The sequence below is a fragment of the Trachemys scripta genome, chromosome 1 (assembly GCF_013100865.1).
Source record: "Trachemys scripta elegans isolate TJP31775 chromosome 1, CAS_Tse_1.0, whole genome shotgun sequence".
NCBI lineage: Eukaryota > Metazoa > Chordata > Testudines > Emydidae > Trachemys > Trachemys scripta.
In genome coordinates this window covers 93,268,958-93,289,034 of record NC_048298.1, presented here as the reverse complement: position 1 = coordinate 93,289,034, position 20,077 = coordinate 93,268,958, and the positions used below count along the sequence as shown (strand labels likewise).

The window sequence follows — 20,077 nt, the reverse complement described above, 5'->3', positions numbered from 1 at the left end:
TCAGGATGGGGGATTACCGTATCCGAGGTAGAAACAAAACTTGAATGCCTTAATGGGGCTAAGTCGGGAGGACCGGACGATTTTCATCCGAGAATATTGAAGGAATTGGCACGGGAAATAGCAGGCCCGTTAGCGATAATATTTAATGAATCTGTAAACTCGGGGGTGGTCCCGTTAGACTGGAGAATAGCTAATGTGGTTCCTATTTTCAAGAAAGGGAAAAAAAGTGATCCGGGTAACTACAGGCCTGTTAGTTTAACATCTGTAGTGTGCAAGGTGTTAGAGAAAATTCTGAAAGAGAAACTAGTTGAGGACCTGGAGGTTAGTGGCAATTGCGATAAATTACAACATGGTTTTACGAAGGGCAGATCGTGCCAAACGAATCTGATCTCCTTCTTTGAGAAAGTAACGGATTTATTAGATAAGGGAAATGCGGTGGACCTAATATACCTGGATTTCAGTAAAGCGTTTGATACTGTACCCCATGAGGAATTATTGGTTAAACTGAAAAACATGAGGATCGATATGAAAATCCAGAGGTGGATAAGGAATTGGTTAATGGGGAGAATGCAGCGGGTCGTATTAAAGGGTGAACTGTCGGGTTGGAGGGAGGTTACTAGTGGAGTGCCTCAAGGTTCGGTTTTGGGACCCATTTTATTTAATTTATTTATAACTGACCTCGGGACCGATTGCAGGAGTGGGCTGATAAAGTTTGCGGATGATACGAAGGTGGGAGGCGTTGTAAATTCGGAGGAGGATAGGGATATCCTGCAGGGAGACTTGAATGAGCTTGTGAATTGGAGTATCAGGAATAAGATGAAATTTAATAGTAAAAAGTGTAAGGTGATGCATTTGGGGATGACTAATAAAAATTTTAGTTACAAGATGGGGACGCATTGGTTAGAAGTAACGGAAGAGGAGAAGGACCTAGGGGTCCTGGTAGACCGCAGGATGACTATGAGTCGACAATGCGACGTGGCGGTGAAAAAAGCCAATGCTGTCTTGGGATGCATTAGGCGAGGTATATCTAGTAGGGATAAGGAGGTCCTGCTTCCATTGTACAAGGCGCTGGTGAGACCTCATTTGGAGTACTGTGTGCAGTTCTGGTCTCCCATGTTTAAAAAAGATGAACTTAAACTGGAACGGGTGCAGAGAAGGGCCACTAGGATGATCAGAGGAATGGAAAACCTGTCGTATGAAAAGAGACTAGAGGAGCTTGGGTTGTTTAGTCTGACAAAGCGAAGGCTGAGGGGGGATATGATTGCTATCTTTAACTATATTAGAGGGATTAATACGAGGGAGGGAGAAGAATTATTCCAGCTTAGTACTAATGTGGATACGAGAACGAATGGATATAAACTGGCCGTGGGGAGGTTCAGGCTTGAAATTAGACGAAGGTTTCTGACCGTCAGAGGGGTGAAATATTGGAACGGCCTTCCGAGGGAAACGGTGGGGGCGACGGACCTGTCTGGTTTTAAGATTAAGTTAGATAAATTTATGGAGGGAATGGTTTAATGGTAAAACATAGTAGTCAAGGAAAACCAAGAAATGGTAGGTAAATTGTATAATGGCTGACAGGGGTCAGGCTGGAGACTCTTGCCTATATGCTCGGGGTCTTACTGATCGCCATATTTGGGGTCGGGAAGGAATTTTCCTCCAGGGCAGATTGGCTGAGCCTCTGGAGGTTTTTCGCCTTCCTCCGCAGCATGGGGCAGGGATCACTAGCAGGAGGGTTTCTGCCAATTGAAGTCACCTAAAACAGGATTGGGGACTTCAACAGCAGAGTCCAGGGAAGGGGTAGGGACGGTTTTATGGCCTGCAGCATGCAGGGGGTCAGACCAGATGATCATAATGGTCCCTTCTGACCTTAAAGTCTATGAGTCTATGAGTCTATGAATCAGCCCTTGAAGGGAAAACAAGAGAAAGCCAGTGCCTTAGAGAATGCACCCTGTACAGCAGCTGTGACATTGCTCCCATGTCTTGCCTTTGAGACCAAGAGACCAGACCTGGCAAAAGAGGGGTTTATTGGTGTTTTATGCCGTGAAGAGTTAAGACGAAACAGAGCTAGCTTGGCAGGCATATGAAACCCTCGCTGGGCACATGTATTTCCCATTAGACACATGCAGTTTAATTCCTGACTCATTATGAATGAATTAAAAATGTGTTTGAAAAAAATTAATCCAGCTGGAAAATAAAACTGTAGTCTGAAAGGAGCAGACATGGAAATTAAAAAACACTTTTTCAAAATTACTGATCATATAAATGGAGGAGCACTGAGGGCCTCGCGTTCATTTTGTTTCCAACTTAAAAATACACGTTGCTTTGGCAAAAACATACACAGAAACCCCCAAAAGCCAGCCCTGCCGTTCAGAAAGTGCATCCTTATTTGTACCACAGTAGAGCCCAGAGCCTTCCGAACAGGTTCAGCCGCCCACTGTACTAGCTAGGATCAATATGGCAACACACACCATTCATATGATGCCCATTCCCAGCACAGATTGCCCAGATGGTTGTGACATTGAGGTCACATGCCAAATCCAAGACTTTACTGCAAACTGGGGGAGTGGGAGAGCAGAGAGTTGGGGAGGATGACCATGGCCTGACCTTCAACTCCTAGCAGGCTGAGGAGGGATCCAGGCAGAGTGTTGGTACATTCAGAATAGCTAAGTTATTGTGACATCAAAATCACAGGTGACACCCAGGTTGCAAAGAGAGGGAGAATAACCTTTCCACTGACACGTGATGGGAGCTCGTTTCTGAACATTCACACACAAATTGAGCCAGAGTCAGCATATTCTACTAAAAGGTTTCATTCCAAACACAGCATGTCCTGTTTTCCCTGCTTAGGCAGCTTCCCACACAGAGGGGCTAGTAATAGGCCCAAGCCAAAATCCCAGACACAACCATCCATGCACTCCTGGGAAGGCCAGTTCCAAGTCTGCAGTTTGGGGAGGCCTCCAGCCCTTTAATGAGCTGAATTAAAACCCTGGATCCAAACTCCCAGAACGTTGTGCCTCAGGCCCGTAACAGCATTGGGCTCTTGTGTGTCTCTCATCCATTCCAGTGTCAGACCTCCCAAGTCCCCCTCCTCCAAATAACCACGTCCCCTGTCATCTCCCTTTAGTCTCCTTAGGCTGCCCAGAACAGACTCTGGTCTCTCTCTTAGAAGTTTTCACATCCTTTGTCTAGCATTTCCCCAGTCATGTATATCTGACCCTAACCAACTATCGTACTGAACTGAACTGGCAGACATTGAAGCTCTTCCTGCATATTCAAACGTTACGTTCCTGCTGATACCTCTATTGTAGTCCAAATTTCTTTCTAGCCACTGGCATGATCTGAAGCCATCTGGTGGCCACACTCGAAAAGATGCATTAAGTGCAGATTCATTTCATGCTAAAACCGACCAAGATAATCTCTGCAACACAGACTGTTCCGTGCAGTGACAAAGCCAGGGATGTTAAAGATGGGTCCCGGTGACAGCGTAAGGGACTCACATGCTGGTACAAACGCGAGGCTCAAAAAACCCAGCAACGACAGCAGGTACCACTGCGCCTTTGTAGCTGAATCTTCCTCCGACTCAGCACATGTCCACACTACACACTGCACTGTCCCTGAGGGAGCAAGGCAGATCTTTTACAGCTCTGTAAGTGGAGCCGAGGATTAGAAGATGGCAACACCCTCACGTGTGAGCTGTACTTTGCAAGCCACGGGACACTGTATCCAACCCTAGTGCAGGGCGTCGCCGAGTGCTGTGGATCACTGACTTGTAGGTATCTGGTACCACACTGGATGAACCACACCCCGGATCACCCCCGGAGGTGAATGTTTTAGTTGCTCCAAGCACTGGGTTCTTTCAGCTGTAGCCCTCGGTGAGCACCCATTCACTGTGATAACATAGAGGATAACTAGGCCTGCAGGGGTAAGGTGCAAAGACCCTCAGCACAATTGCTTTAAAGTCACAGGCTTTAAATGATCAGCCCACCAGCTCCTAACTCAAGAGTCCCCAAGGCCAAGGACAGCCCAGTACTAGGTGATGAAGGAAAGAGTCTTGGTGTGACCTCTCTACCTGATGTACCCCTGGCAGCAGCTAGTGCTGATCCCTTGCCAGCAACAGGCTGTGATTTGATCCAGCCCCAGCTCTCAAGCTGCCTGGACTTCTTTCAAGAGCCAGCTCCTTCCACAGAGCCCTCAGCTCTCTTCTGAGCCAGGTCCCTCCCCAGACAGGCCGGCTTTAGGCCGATTCAGCCAATTGGGCCCCGCGCCAAGAGGGCCCCCGCACTGCAGCTGTCCACCCGCCCCAGCTCACTTCCCCCTCCTCCCCTCCCCTGAATGCTCCGCCCCCTCCCCTGCTTCCCGCGAATCTCTGATTCGCGGGAAGTCTGAAAAGAAGCAGGGGCGGGCTGGCAGCACAAGGTAAGCTGGGGTGGTGGGGGCGGGAGAAGGGCTCCCGGGAGGCGCGGCCCGTTCTCGCAGGCCCCAGCGGCTCTGGCCCGGCTTGGCTCCAGCCCGGGCCCCGCGGCCCGGCTCCGGCCCGGCCCCCGCGGCTCGGGTCCGTCCCCCCCCCCCCCCCCCCCCCCCCGCGGGGGGGCGCCCCCCCCCCCCCCCCCCCCGGCGCGGCTTCCGTGGCGCGGCTCGGGTCTCCCCGTCCCACCCCGCGGCGGGGCTCTCTTCTTCCCCCCCGCACGGCACGGCTCGGGTCTCTTCCCCCCCCTCCCCCGCGGCGCGGCTCGGGTCCACCCCCACGCGGCGTGGCTCAGGTCCCCCCCCTCCCGCGGCGCGGCTCGGGTCCTGGGGGCGGGGCTTGCTGCAAGCCCCGCCCCCAGGAGGCGGGCCCCGCTCTTGCTAAAGCCAGTCAGACCTCCTCCTTCCCTCTCCTGTGCTGGACTCTAGAAGGATTAGAGAGCCGTCTGCTGGCTGAATGTTGAACTGGGTGGTAAGAGGTACCCAGGAGTTTCATACTCATCCCTATATAAATCTTTTCTCTACAGACAGGCTTTCTGCATATGATGAAAAGCAATTTAATGCAGGATTCTTAACCAGAGCCCCAAGACCTTAATTTAACCTTGCAAAACACACACTAAAATCCCCATCGGATCTGCTTTCGGTTTCTATCTCATCAGTTTCCTGTTTCCACTTTCTTTTTAAAGCTTTGCTTTTTGTCCTCCCACAGCACAGCCTGGGTGTCAGTGGAGAGGGAAAGCCATACAAATCACGATACAGACAAACAAATGGCAGCCCGAGAGGTAAGTGCAATGGGATTTCATTTGAACTATTGATTTAGATCTTCTATATTTATCAAGCAAGGTGCTACTGTTTTGCCTCCTGCTGGCAAACAGAACACACTGGAGTTGGAATTCTTAGTAAAACCTGAACTATTTACTATAGAAAACATACGGCGGACTGTTTCTGATGGTCACAGCAACCAGATTCACTTTGCTTTCCTTCTCTTAAATGGTCGTCCTAATGCAGTGCTGTTGTTAATATTAACTTTACCTTCCTTACTACGATGTGCTCTTGAACCCAACCCACATCGTTACCAGGACACACTTACAAGGCTCTGAACATGAGCTGTTAAATTAAATTACTGAGGCCAAGACAACTAGCCGCCCAGAGCACTTTAAATGGCCAGTTTTTAAATTAAGGGAACAAAGAAATTACAGATGAAAAAGATCTACCAAGGTAATTGAGTCCACTCCCCTGTCGTGCCCTGCTAGCACAAGATTGTTCCTCATGATATATTTTCTAGTGCTTCATCTAGCATCTACAGATAAGAGTCCAAGCCAGAAATGTGATCGGTTTTATTTCTACTGCAAAGAAGATTCTGCAGAGCACTGAAGATTTATTAGTGTTCTGCCTTCTACACATTGAGAACAGCCTTATGTTTCAGTCAAATGGCATTTCAATCTGACATTTGCCAGATTAAGGCAAAATAAACTAATTGAAAGACAAGGTAACATCTTTTATTGGATCAACTTCCGTTGGTGAAAAAGACAAGCTCTTCCTCAGGTCTTGGAAAGGCATTCAGGGTATGTTTACACTCAGAAACCTGCCCATTGGGGGGGGGAGGAGGGCAGCAGCTTCAGCAGATGTTACTGAGCCTGTTCAGTCTGTGTGAGCATGCTCAGTACAAACCAAGCAGCAAATCTGTGGGGGAGGGCACATCACCCCAGAGGCCACCCCACACATCGCCTCTGTCTATGCTTAAAATGCTACAGTGGTGCAGTGGCACCACTGCAGCTGCGTCGCCATAGTGCTTCAGCGTAGACACTACCTACACTGACTGGAAGAGTTCGCCCATTGGCATAGTTAATCCACCTTCCCAAGAGCAGGGCCAGCTCCAGGCACCAGCCAGCAAGCAGGTGCTTGGGGCAGCCAAGGGGAAGGGGCGGCATGTTGGGCTGTTCGGTGGCAATTCGGCGGCGGGTCCCTCTCGGAGGGAAGCACCTGCCACCGAATTCCCACCGAAGAAGAAAGTGGCGCGGTGGAGCTGCCACCGGAGTGCCGCCGATCGCAATTGCAATCGTGGGTTTTTTTGTTTGTTTGTTTTCCCGCCACTTGGGGCGGCAAAAACCCTGGAGCCGGTCCTGCCTGAGAGGCAGTAGCTAGGTTGACAGAAGAATTCTTCCAATGACCTAGTACTGTGTACACCAGGGCTTCAGTATAGCTACATCTCTCAGGAGTGGGAATGTTGCCCATGGAATCCCTGAGGCTACCAACAAAGCTCATGCCAATTTTGACTCCACTGATAGTTTTATAATATGGGCACCTATTCCCACCAGGAACTAGACTCTGAGTCATTCCATACAGCCACATCAGTCTCCTCTTGAGTCACCTTTAACAAGATACTCCTGAAGGGTTCAACAGAGAAGATGCAGAGGGTATTTTCCTCCAGGATGTCTTCAGGAGCATCTAGAATTTCTGAAGGTACCTGTATATCTGCTGCAGCTCAGGCTGTTTCTCAATCTCTCTCTCTCCCTATTTTTCACTGTTCAGAACTAGTGCATCACACTTAACACACCCTTTCGGGGCCAGGATTTCCTGCTTTCCTCTCTCATGATCCCGTTGGCCATGAGAGACTGGGACCCTAAGCAGAGTCAACCAGGTAACCTGTAAAACACTCCCAATTACACTTGGCCTGCAGTGAGAGAGACTGGGACCCAAATCTGGGTCTTCTACATGATTATGAGGCGCATTTCCAGGCCTTGTGAGTCCAGGGAATGAAGGATCAGGACTTGGAACTGAGTTCTAATCTCCTATACCGCAGCACAGTGCATGAACCACGGGCTGTAGCTTCCTACCCCCTCTTAATTTGACTCTCATGCGAAACACAAGGGAATACTTGGTTTAACTATTTTAAATTTGATTTAGAAAATCTCGATGACAACCTTGAAATATCAAAGCATCTGAAGAGGATACTGGTGGACAAGTTTGTCCCTGACTTGAATGCTGAAGATTTGATGATGATCAAGCAGGCCGTGGTTTATCTTGAGAGGTAATGCACAGAAATTTTGGTCAGTTAAGAATTTTCTCTAACAGAAGTTAACCAGTTGATCTGCTTTAATTTACTTCCCCTTTAGTACTGCACAAGGTTCCATGTTATGTGAAAAATGCAGGCTGTGGTATTCCAGTTCTGTGCATAGGTGCATAGTCTGTGAAACGTTTCAGATGTATTATTTTGTACTGAAAATGTATTAGATCTGCCTTGAGCGGGGTTACATGACACAACATTAAAGCCAGCAGCATCAGTCCTGAGCTGCGGCTCTCAATGTTACTAATGTCTGTGAAGCTGAACTGACATTAGACAGAGTGGGAATTTTTTAGAAAATTTCCCTAGGATAAACAGGGCTTCTGAGAATTAGTACCTAGGATTAGTATTTTTAAGGCTATCCTTTGCACTCAAAGTCCATCAATGTTAATCAAAGTCAGGTTCCTTACTATGCGGAGTGAGACAGTCTCCAGGTGCCAGTTATGATAGAAAGATGTCCCACTCTCAAGCTTCAGCGCATAGGACAACCTCTAACTATTGGGGTTTAGGGGGAAACTTTCCCTGGGGGCAGGTTATACCAGAGCTGCCTGCTGCAGGGTTTTTTTTGCCACTTCCTCTGAAGCATCTGGTGCTGGCCACTGTCAGGGACAGGATACTGAACTACTGTAGATGGACAACTAGGGTATGATCCAACCTGGCAGTTCCTATGTCTCGCAACTGTTACACATTCAGCCTGAATTCAGCTTTCATTTTAACAGTTAAGATTCTGGCTCTTTCCCCATTCACTGTGTAAGCAGAGTCAGGATAAGCTCTACCCTGACATCTGGTGGTGAATTATGGCGAGGGTGGAAAAGAACTTCAGGGGCTGATCTTGTTTGCATAGGCACACCCACCCGCCTAGCCTGGGACAACAACAACTGAAATGATGTCACAGCTAACCTGGTGGCTGAACTTTGTCCTCACCCACAACTATTTCACATTTGGGGACAATATATACCTTCAAGTCAGCGGCACTGCTATGGGTACCCGCATGGCCCCACAGGATGCCAACATTTTTATGGCTGACTTATAACAGCGCTTCCTTAGCTCTCGTCCCTTAAAGCCCCTACTCTACTTGCGCTACATTGATGACATCTTCATCACCTGGACCCATGGAAAAGAAGCCCTTGAGGAATTCCACCATGATTTCAATAATTTCCGTCCCACCATCAACCTCAGCCTAGATCAATCCACACAAGCAGTCCATTTCCTGGACACTACTGTGCTAATAAGCGATGGTCACATAAATACCACCCTATACCGGAAACCTACTGACCGCTACACTTACCTACATGCCTCCAGCTTCCATCCAGGACACACCACACGATCCATTGTCTACAGCCAAGCTCTAAGATATAACCGCAGTTGCTCCAATCCCTCAGACAGAGACAAGCACCTACAAGATCTCTATCAAGCATTCTTAAAACTACTATACCCACCTGCTGAAGTGAAAAAACAGATTGACAGAGCCAGACGAGTACCCAGAAGTCACCTCCTACAAGACAGGCCCAACAAAGAAAATAACAGAACACCACTAGCTGTCACCTTCAGCCCCCAACTAAAACCTCTCCAGCGCATCATCAGAGATCTACAACCTATCCTGAAAGATGATCCTTTACTCTCACAGATCTTGGGAGACAGACCTGTCCTCGCTTACAGACAACCCCCCAACCTGAAGCAAATACTCACCAGCAACCACACATCACTGAACAAAAACACTGACCCAGGAACCTATCCTTGTAACAAAGCCTGATGCCAACTCTGTCCACATATCTATTCAAGTGACATCATCATAGGACCTAATCACATCAGCCATACCATCAGGGGCTCGTTCACCTGCACATCTACCAATGTGATATATGCCATCATGTGCCAGCAATGCCCCTCTGCCATGTACATTGGCCAAACTGGACAGTCTCTACGCAAAAGAATTAATGGACACAAATCTGACATCAGGAATCATAATACTCAAAAACCAGTGGGAGAACACTTTAACTTGTCTGGTCATTCAATGACAGACCTGCGGGTGGCTATCTTACAACAGAAAAACTTCAAAAACAGACTCCAACGAGAGACTGCTGAGCTGGAATTGATATGCAAACTAGATACAATCAACTTAGGATTGAATAAGGACTGGGAATGGCTGAGCCATTACAAACATTGAATCTATCTCCCCTTGTAAGTATTCTCAAACTTCTTATCAAACTGTCTGAACTGGGCTATCTTGATTATCACTTCAAAAGTTTTTTTTCACTTACTTAATTGTCCTCTCAGAGTTGGTAAGACAACATCTACCTGTTCATGCTCTCTGTATGTGTGTATATATATCTCCTCAATATATGTTCCATTCTATATGCATCCGAAGAAGTGGGCTGTAGCCCACGAAAGGTTATGCTCTAATAAATTTGTTAGTCTCTAAGGTGCCACAAGTACTCCTGTTCTCTCAACTGAAAGTGGTTACTTTGGCTGGTGTGGGATCCCCAGTTTCTCTGTTATTGGGGGAGGAAGAATAAAGTGTTGTTACCCTGATTCTGTGAATCAAGGCCAGTGGAACTGTTGTATGACAGAGGGACTCACCAGTAACTAAGTAGCACTCGCTAGACAACGGGCATGGGTTACAAAACCCAGTGAATTGAGAGAGGTTGGGGACATGTGTACCTGATGGTATGGGCCCCTTTTGAGGGCCTGGAACACCAGTTGCACTACCTCCTCTCTCCACTGTTGAATAGCAGAGCTAAGTTTGCTTCCATTAGGAGTCTAGCTAGAAGTTGCTGAACTGAATTCACTTTGGGCCAATGGTGCACCAGCACTGGGGCTCCCCTACTACAAGCTGAAATCACTAAAAGAGCTAAAATTGCTGAGCTGAGATCACTGAGTGCTGTGTTAACCAGTGGGGGAGCCTGAAGATATATTGCTAAGCAGCTGGCAGAGCCGAGCAGTTTGTGGGACGGTTGGAGCGGCCCATGGAACAGCGAGCGGAGCTGAGCCATTTGCGGGGGCAGCTGGAGCGGTTCATGGGATGGCTGGTGGAGTGGAGCGGCTGGCAGAGCTGAGCAGTTTGTGGGACGGTTGGAGCGGCCCACGGAACGGGGAGCAGAGCGGCGCAGTTTGCGGGTACGGCTGGAGGAGCAGCGTGGCGCGGCTGGTAGAGTGGAGCCATTCGTGGTAAAGGCTGCAGCAGAACTCCACAGAGAGGTGGGGCAGTCGGCCTCGCACCACATAAGGTGCCCCTTAACATCCCGTGTGCCCCCCCACCCCCATTTCCAACCAGGCTGGGGGGGTAAAACTCTGCAGATAAACTTTTGAACTCTGGGGCGGCACTGACCAGGGACAGAGACTTTGGGGTTGTTGGACTTTGGGGTGATTGGATTTAAGATCCCGAGGGGAAAAGAACACTGCCAAACTTTTGCTCATGGTATGTGTTATGAATCCTGTTTGTGGTGTTTTCCCCAACATAATGCCGCATTGTTTCCCTCCTTTATTAAAAGGCTTTTGCTACACTCAGACTCCGTGCTTGCGAGAGGGGAAGTATTGCCTCCTAGAGGCACCTGGGGGGTGGTATGTAATTGTCCCAGGTCACTGCGTGGGGGCTCGAGCTGGTTTTGCATTGCGTTATTGAAACGGAACCCCTAGATACTGAACCCGGCCCTTGTTGCTGCCAACTCAGAGGGGCAGAAGGGTTACAACTGTTTAAAACAAACAGATCATTGAGGTGGGATATAGGGCAATGGTGGGAAATCTTAAGAAACTGTCAAGTGCAGACTCGCCCTAAGAGAGATTTAACCAGTAAAGCAGAGCAATTTACTTCCTCCTTTGGTGCATGTGACACACTGATTTACACAGTTCAGGGTGATATCTGAGAGCAGTGCTGCATGACTGGCTCAAATCCTGTTTGTTATGCGTGAAGCGAACACCAACAAACTGGGGAAGTGGCTGGAGCATCCTGTGAGTCAACAGCTTTGCAGGTTTTCCAAGTCAAGGGGCAGTGCTGCTCGCTTCTGCCTCCAGTGACTTTTCAAAGTGCTTCAGAATAAATCCCACCAGTGCTTCCCCATCCCCAATCTCAAACGATACTTTCCATCTCAGTAAATGTAGGCACTGCATCTTTTGCTCCTCACACAATAACTACATGAAGAAACCACATGGGCATAGTTGGGCCCTAAGTAACCATGTTTACTAACATACACAAAGATGGGAGGCAGCCTAGTCACATACACGCTGCTGCTCTGGCTGGTGTCCGGGGGTGTAAGAGGGCCGGACTCACCCCTGCGGCGCCTCCTGCTGGTCGTCTTGGGAATTAGCTCTTCCAGCGTCCTGGAGCGCCCCCTGCAGGCTGGTGATCCGCCTATCCTCTTCCTCAGGCCCCTGTGTCCCTCCGAGGACCCCGGTGCCCCTTGCTCTGGGTGCTGCCCCCTGGCAGTACCCACACGCTAGGTCTCCCCTCCCTGGGGAACCCCCACCCACTATCCCCACCTTACCTCAGAATAAGGCCACTGCCAGTCACCAACTAGCCCCTGCTCCCTGGGGCAGACTGCAGTATAAGCCACTCATCACAGGTAAGGTTGGGTTTGGACCTGCTGCCTTGGCCTAGCCCCGGGCTGCCCTCTGCAACCCCCAGTACCTCTTGGCCTTCCGCTAGGCCGCAGCCTGGGGCTATCCAGGCTGGAGCTCCCCAGATCCTCAGGCTTTCCCCAGCCCTGCTCCACTCAGGTACCCTGTCTAGCTCCCTGCAGCCAGGCCCTTCTCTCTCTGAAGGCAGAGAGAGACTGTTAAGCTCCTGGCTCCCAGCCTTCTTATACAGGCCAGCTGGGGCCTGATTGGGGCGTGGCCCAGCTATGGCTACTTCCCCAATCAGCCCAGTAGCTTTTCCCTTTGCCCCAGCCCTCTGCCCAGGCTGTTTTAAACCCCTCTGCAGGAGCGGGGTAACCACCCCGCTACAGGGGGCTTCTAAAACACAGAGTGCCACTAGAGGGCTCATGGACTGTTAAAAGGGATACTACCCTAGTCCGATATATATATTACAGTGACTAAGTGAATAAGATCACTCACTTTTTAAAATTCTCTCTCCTTTTCCAATGCCTCGAGTAGCCGAGCTATTTCAGGACCACTAGCTGGCAAGGGACTGGGTGCTTCTGCTCAGCTGGGCTTCTGTTGAGAAGCCAATGGAGTGTCCCATCCCCACACTCCATCCCACAGAAAGCAATTGAGGGGCAACATATCCTGCTGCTAGAAGTTGACTCCCTTACCCCTCCTCCAAACAAGGAGCTTGTGTGGGCTGGGTGTCCAGGCGTAGATTGTTCTGCGCACAGAGTCTGGTTGTCTGGGCATCTCAGTCAAACTTCTGGGCTCTGCACTAACGCCCCAGTGGCGGTCTAGGTCCCAAGCACACGGGTAGAGCAGATAGCTTCAAGTTCCTGTTCATCCTACTGCTCGCTGCTGATTCTGTGCCGCTGGCTGTCTGGGGGAGCTCTTGTCTCAACCCTCCCAAATGACAAGACAGCTACAATTATTGCTATTGTGGTAGCATCTAGAAGGCTCAGACAGGGTTTGGGTTTCCCGGTGTGCTAGATGTAGCATACATGTATAAATAGAAAGGTAGTCCCGTGTGCCAAAGAGCTTACAACCTCGGCGTAGAGGGAGAATAAGTGGATACAGCAAAGAGAGAGGGGGAAGGTAACACTGGAACGAGCATCTTCAGTAGCAGTCACTGCACACCCACCATCTAACCATCATTGACTGTTCTGTAGGCACTGCGGCTGAGGCCAGTATTAGAGGGGACTCACCGGGAGGCATAGGTGCTGGAACTAGAGGTGCTAGGGGTGCTGCAGCACCCATAGGTGCCGACTTTCCTGCTTTTCCTTGGGTGTTCGACCTCCCCCTTTGCCCCTCGCCCACTCCACCCCTTACATGCAGCTCCGTTCCTGCCCTGCCTCTTCCCACCCCTGCCCTTCCCTTATTCCAACCCCTTTGCCAAAGTCCCTGCCCTAACTCCACCCCCAACGGTTGGGAGGTAGGCAGAGGAGTGGGGACGTGGCACACTCAGGGAGGGAAGGCGGAGGAGGAGGTGGGGCAGAGGTGAGGGGAGCTTGGCTGCCAGTGGGTGCAGAGCACCCACTAATTTTTCCCCATGGGTGCTCCAGCCCCAGAGCACCCACGGAGTCGGTGCCTATGGCCGCACCTCCAGGCTTGAAATAGTTTTCCACCATATCCAGGGTTTACAGTTTGGTTCAATGGCTCTCAGCACGCCCCCTCTACACATCCGCCCCCGCCAGGAGAAGAAGCTTCATAGAATCTCACCCTCCCCCAAGAGCTATGTCTCTGCAGTCTTTTATCTCCTGCCATTCCAACATCTTCACATTCAGATACAAGGCGAGGGGTTGCAGCATAAGAACCTGAATAGAACGGAGTTTCACTGGAGCACTTACTGTCCATGGGTAGCCAGCATTCAACTCTTCTGCATTTGTGTATTTGATTATTCCAGCCAAGCCTTTACCTTTTAGCAGCTCTCATGTGTTAACTGACCCTGTGGCACCAAATATAAACATATGACTTTGTCATCCAACAGGAACAAAGAAAGTATCGGTGACTTTCTGAAGCAGTTTCCTGAGCAAAGAAACAAGGTGGAAAGCTGCATACGATGCCTTGAGGAAATGGTAGACAACACGGATGAAGTCCATAAGAAATGTGCCACAATAAGGACTGCAGCAAACACCATGGGTTTTATTTCAAGCATTTTTCATCTAGTAAAAGATGGTGGCCGTCTCTTTGTTGGTTTGGAGGTATTAGGTGATGTTGCAAATATTTCCAGAGTTATATACAAAATTCTTTACCACTTCCAGATAAAGGCTAAAGTTGAGGAGTTGCTAAAGCAATATGAAAACGGCCTGAATTATCTGAAAATTTCTAATGAAGAGGATTGTGAATTAGAAGCTTTTCAGAAGACTCTGACCTTCCGCAGCTACTGGAATGATTTCATGTCTGCTGCGGGTTCAGCTCAAGGATTACATAGAAACATTACAAAGTTAAACAAATCAACTCAACAAAAAGCTAACCCTAGTTCAGGGTCAGAAGGAAGCAGCAGCCCTAGCACAACTAGACCGTCTAAGGCAATGGAAAGTGACTCAGCTGAAACACCACCTGCTGCATCCAAAGGAAACTGGCAGAAGGATGTTGCAATAGCAACACTAGGCATCATAGAAAAAGCCTATGATATAAGGAAAAGCTTCACACATGTAGCTGAGGGAGGTAAGGGAGAGACTGGAGCTGAAATAAGAAAAATAGCTGAGAAGCTGAAAATGAAACTTGAGGCGATCAGTTTGCTGTATACAACGTATATGGAGTTGATAGATATGGCAAATTAGCAAACTTTTAAGTATAAACATCGTGTTCAAGGCATACACACGGAGACGTTAGATAAAAAACAAATACTCTTCCTAGAAGGCTGCAACATACAGGGCTGACTCTAGGTTTTTTGCTGCCCCCCGCCCCCCTGCACTTTTTTTTGGCTTTTACACGTTTGCACTTTGCAGTTTTGTTTTGACTGTTTAAAATTTAAAAAAAAAATGAAAACAGAGAATTTGTAGTTAGTGAAATAAAACAATTTCCTACTAGTGTCATTTTAACATTTAATTTTAACAAAAACACAATTACAATTTGAGTTCAACTATACACTGCAATGAAAAACGTTAGTGTCTTCCAGTTTCTCATAAATTAAAAGAATTTATATGAACTGAATTTTTCTGGTTTTTATACTTGCGTAGTCTTTTAATAAGTCAGTGAAATCTAATTTTTTTGCAATAGTACTTTCAATTGAAATTAATGCCAGTCCTGACATACGATTTTGAGACATGGTGGACCTCAAATAATTTTTTAGTAATTTCAGTTTTGAGAAACTGCGCTCACCAGAAGCCACTGATACTGGTAATGTTAAAAGAATGCGTAATGCTATAGCAGTGTTTGGAATGAAAAAATCATTTCTTGCTATAAATTCGAATACTTTTAGAGGAGAAGTTTTAGGAGTTATTAGCTCAGATAAAGCTATTAATTCATCATACAGTTCTACTGCATCAATGTCAGCAGCGTTATCAGTACTGAGAGCTAAATGTAGGTCTTGGCACTGCTTCATGAGGTCTTCTTTAGAAAACTGTATCAGAGGGGTAGCCGTGTTTGTTGCTTTTTACAGATTCAGACTGAGGGTCCTCTGGCACCTTTAAGACTAGCAGAAGTATGGGGAGCATAAGCTTTCGTGGGTAAGAACCTCACTTCTTCAGATGCAAGAAGTCATCTTGCATCTGAAGAAGTGAGGTTCTTACCCACGAAAGCTTATGCTCCCCATACTTCTGCTAGTCTTAAAGGTGCCACAGGACCCTCTGTTGCTTTTTTGGAAAACTGATTTTTAATATTTCCAATATCGTATAAAAATTCGAAAGTTTCACAATGACCATGCAACTGACAAAATCTTTCTTCAATGGAAGTTATAGCTACATCTAAAATACAATAGAAACATTCAACTTTAAACCTTTTGTTTGGATCGAGACTAGGATCATCATGAGCCTCATAACAAAACTGTCTTGTTTTTTTCCTGAGGACGAATGAATTTTTGAGGTGCAAACATTGGTTCAAAATCAAGATCCTCTGCTATTGTTGCTGCTTCTTTGACAGTTTCTTCAAATCCTTCATCTGAACGGTATTTTTTTAAATATTCCAGCATTTTATTCAAAATCATCTTTGCCTCGGATATGTCTATGGTTATGTTCTGCATAACTTTGCCGGTCAAATTAATTTGATTTAGAATATTGTGCCAAATAACCGTACAACATGAAAATTGAAACTGCATCATTTTCTGAGCCAATGTTTCAACTTCATGTCGAAATGAAGGATCATACGACAAGTCCTGGCTTATTTCGAATAGTGCATCGTAAATCTCTCCTGATGAATATCGGAATGGTCTAATAGCTTCTATCCTGCTTTCCCATCTAGTTTGACTCAGAGGTTTAAGTGTGAGTTTTTGTTCAAGATGCGTCTTCAAGACTGCCCAACGGTGTGTGGAAGCACTAAAAAAGTTGTAAATTGCTTGCACTGTGGTAAAACATGAAACGGCATCTTTAGATGATTTGGCGGCATCACTGACAACCAGATTGAGCGAATGCGCATGGCAAGGAATGAAAAAAGCTCGATTGTTTAAATTCAATATTCTTTGCTGTACACCTGCATGTCGTCCTCGCATGTTTGAGCCGTTATCGTACCCTTGGCCCCGCATATTTTCTAAAGGTATTCCATAGTGTTCCAATCTCTGTAGAATTACATCTGTGAGGGCTTTCCCAGTAGTTTCATTCACTGGTATAAATTCTAGAAAGTGTTCACAAATTTTCACTTCTGCATTTTCATCAATTTTCAGAAATCATAAAACTATTGACATTTGCTCGGTTTTGCTCAGATCTTGAGTACAATAAACTATAATTGAGTAATATTTGGCATGTTTCAAATTCGATAAAATTTCATTACGCACTCCATTAGAAATTAATTCTGTTGTCTCATTTTGTGTATTTTTACCCAAATAATGGGTGTGAATCTCTCCATCTTTCAGTCTTTGTACATGCTCAGCCATAACATTATCAAATTTTGCCAATAACTCAACCAATTTTAAGAAATTTCCATTGTTATTCTCATATAAAATATCCGAGGCTCCACGGAATGCGAGGCACTGTTCAGCTAGGAAATTAATGATTGCCAGTAAACGTTCCAACACTGCTTGCCAACGTAGAATTTCTGAATTTAGTTGACGTTGCTGTACCGCATCGATTGTTGTACTAGTACGTAATCTGTTTGACAGCTCAATCCAATTTGTCAATGAGCGTAAATGATTTTTTGATGTTTCATGTTCTTTCAAATGCTGATGCAAATTTCGCCAGTCATTAAAACCTGCAGTTGCCAGAAAAATGTCTGAGTTACAGAACAGTTTGCAGCAAAAACAAAAAACTACATCTTTGGTCTGTGAATACACTAACCACAATCTATTAATTTGTTCCCCATTTTTCATTTTTTTCTTCATACTGGATGGCATAAATCGACGATTCGACTCATTAAATGGATATTCAAACGTAGGATCTAGTTTTGAAGGACCTTTTTTCACAATAATAATTCGCATTGTATCAGTAATTATTGTCGGCCATGTACTTGGATCTGATCCTATGTCAGTCTCTCCACTTTCCAATAATTGTTCTTCAGTTTTAGATTTGGATAACAGTTCTTCATTTCTGGACTCTTCAGCTGAAGTAGTAAATCTTTGGATGGATTGTGATTGTTCGTCTTTATCAGTTAGTGAAGATAATCTTTGGTCAGATTGTTGTTCATCTTTATCAGTTGATAAAGGTAATCTTTGGTTTGATCGGTCTTCATCAGTTGATGAATAATCACTTTCAGTGCATTGCTTAGAGCTTTCTCCTTGATTGTTGACTTTTTTAAAATACTTTTTTAAAATACGAGATAGTTTTTCTAATTCTTTTTGCCGTTTCTCTCTTTGTTGCCGGTAAGCAGCACCAGAAAGTCGTTTTCGTTTTTGTCCTGGCATTTTAGCCCTATAACCACTGGCACCGATGGGAAACGGAAATTAGCGCGAATGGCGCCAATAGGGCAACACAGTACACACACGTAATCGTGATTTGAGTGACCGTGTCACAAAGTGACATGATATTTTTCACGTCACGCTCCTATTGCACTACTGTACTTGCCGTAGGTAAGGCGCTAGTCATTGGGGCGAGAGAGCTCCCCACGAGCTCGGATACACACTGGACCCAGCCCTGCTGGCGTTTTCCCAGCACTGAGGCTGCCCAGCTGGAAGCCCGAGGGGCATGCAATGGAGAGAGTTCTGTGGCTGGAGGAGCCAAGGAAGAGGTGCTGGGCTTGCTGGGCAGATGCTGCCCGTCTCTGCCAGGTTGCTCGCCCCCTGCAGGGGGGGAGGCAGAAGGAGACTCCAGGCACTGGCACCCTGAGGCCACCCTGCTGGGAGCCCAAGGGGCATGCAATGGAGAGAGCTCTGGGGCTGGAGGAACCAAGGAAGAGGTGCTGGGCTTGCTGGGCAGATGCTGCCCCTCTCTGCCAGGTCGCTCGTCCCCTGCAGGAGGGAAGGCAGAAGGAGACTCCAGGCACTGGAGTGCTGTGAGGGGCTGGGGAGGGAGGCAGCCGTCTCTGGGGCTCCAGCAGGCAGAAGTTCCCCAGGGGTCCTGGGGACCCTCCCACCTGGCCCGACTCTTACCTTGCTGCGGATCTGGCCTGAGGTGGAGTCATCTCTGGTCACCGCCGCTCTCAGGGCCAGGGGTTGGGGCTGCTGCTGGATCCCAGCCCTGCTCATCCTTGGTCTTCGCCTTGGCCCCAGCACGAGCTGGGCTCAGCCCAGGTTGTCGCTCTGCTCCCCTCTCCCCCCCCAGCAGGAGGCGGAGCAGAGGGGAGGAGGCAGAGGCGGGAACAAGCTGAGGAGGAGCGGACCGCCCGGGCGCCATGTTCCCCCATCCTCTGCAGCCGGAGCAGGGCCGCGCTACCGGCTCCTGCCTGGGGGGGGCCGCTGCCCGCAGGAGAGCGGTGCTAACAAGCTGAGGAGCGGCCTGTCCTCTGCAGCCGGGGCAGGGCCGCGCTACCGGCTCCCGCTGCTCTCCCACTGTCAGCGCCCACCCCCCAGGCAGAGCCGGTAGCGCGGCCCTGCCCTGGCTGTGGAGGATGGGGCACTCCTCGGCTTGCAGCGGCAGGGACAAGCCAAGGAGGAGCTGTCCATCCTCTGCAGCCGGGGCAGGGCCGTGCTACCGACTCCTGCCTGGCAGGGGGTGGCCGCTGCCTGTGGGAGAGTGGCGGGGACATGCTCCCCACTTAGCCGGCTCCGTGCCCCGCCGCACCCCAAGATCCAGCCCAGGTGAGGCACCAGCTTGTTTAGCTGGTGCCTAGAGCCGCCCCTGGCAACATAACACGACTTTATTTAGGGAACGTTTACACTGAAAAGTCACATCGGCATAGCTCCATTCCTCAGGGGTGGGGAAAATCCACACCCCCAAGAGACAGAGTTAAGCTAGGGTTACCATTTGTCTGGATTCTGCCGGACATGTCCGGCTTTTTTGAGATAAAAATAGCGTCGGGGGGGGGGGGGTATTTGTAAATGTCCGGATTTCCCCCCATGCAGAGCGCGCGTGCTGATGGGGCAGCCAGCTGGATCGTGCCACTCACACGGGGCTCTGGCAGTTAGAGCCCCTCCTCCACTTCCCCCTCCTCTCCCCTGCAACTTGAGACCACTCCCCTCCTCTCTCTCCCTCCCTCCCCCTCCCTGCATTCGCAGATTGCCGGCTGGCCGTTCGCCTCGGGCCTCCGGCAGTCTGGAGCTCCTCCCCCTGCTCCTGCTCCCCCACCCCTGCTGCCCAGTGCACCGCTCCACAGCACTCTGGTCTGAGCGGCACGGTAAGGGGGCCAGGGGGTCAGAGAAGGGGCAGGGATGTTCTGGAGGGGGCAGTCAAGAGACAGGGAGCGGGGTTGGATGGGTCGGGAGTTCGGGGGGGCTGTCTGGGGGTT

At 48.5% G+C, this 20,077-nt stretch overlaps 1 protein-coding gene across 1 annotated transcript; it reads left to right on the top strand.

The window, feature by feature from the left end:
- The first annotated feature begins 6,650 nt into the window (after nt 1–6,650).
- LOC117881029 (apolipoprotein L3-like) lies at nt 6,651–15,063 on the top strand. The gene is made up of 3 exons (XM_034777799.1): nt 6,651–6,927; nt 7,372–7,495; nt 14,094–15,063. The coding sequence occupies exons 1-3, from the start codon at nt 6,873–6,875 to the stop codon at nt 14,887–14,889; spliced, it is 975 nt and encodes a 324-aa protein (XP_034633690.1). The 5' UTR covers nt 6,651–6,872; the 3' UTR covers nt 14,890–15,063.
- The last annotated feature ends 5,014 nt before the right edge of the window (nt 15,064–20,077 follow it).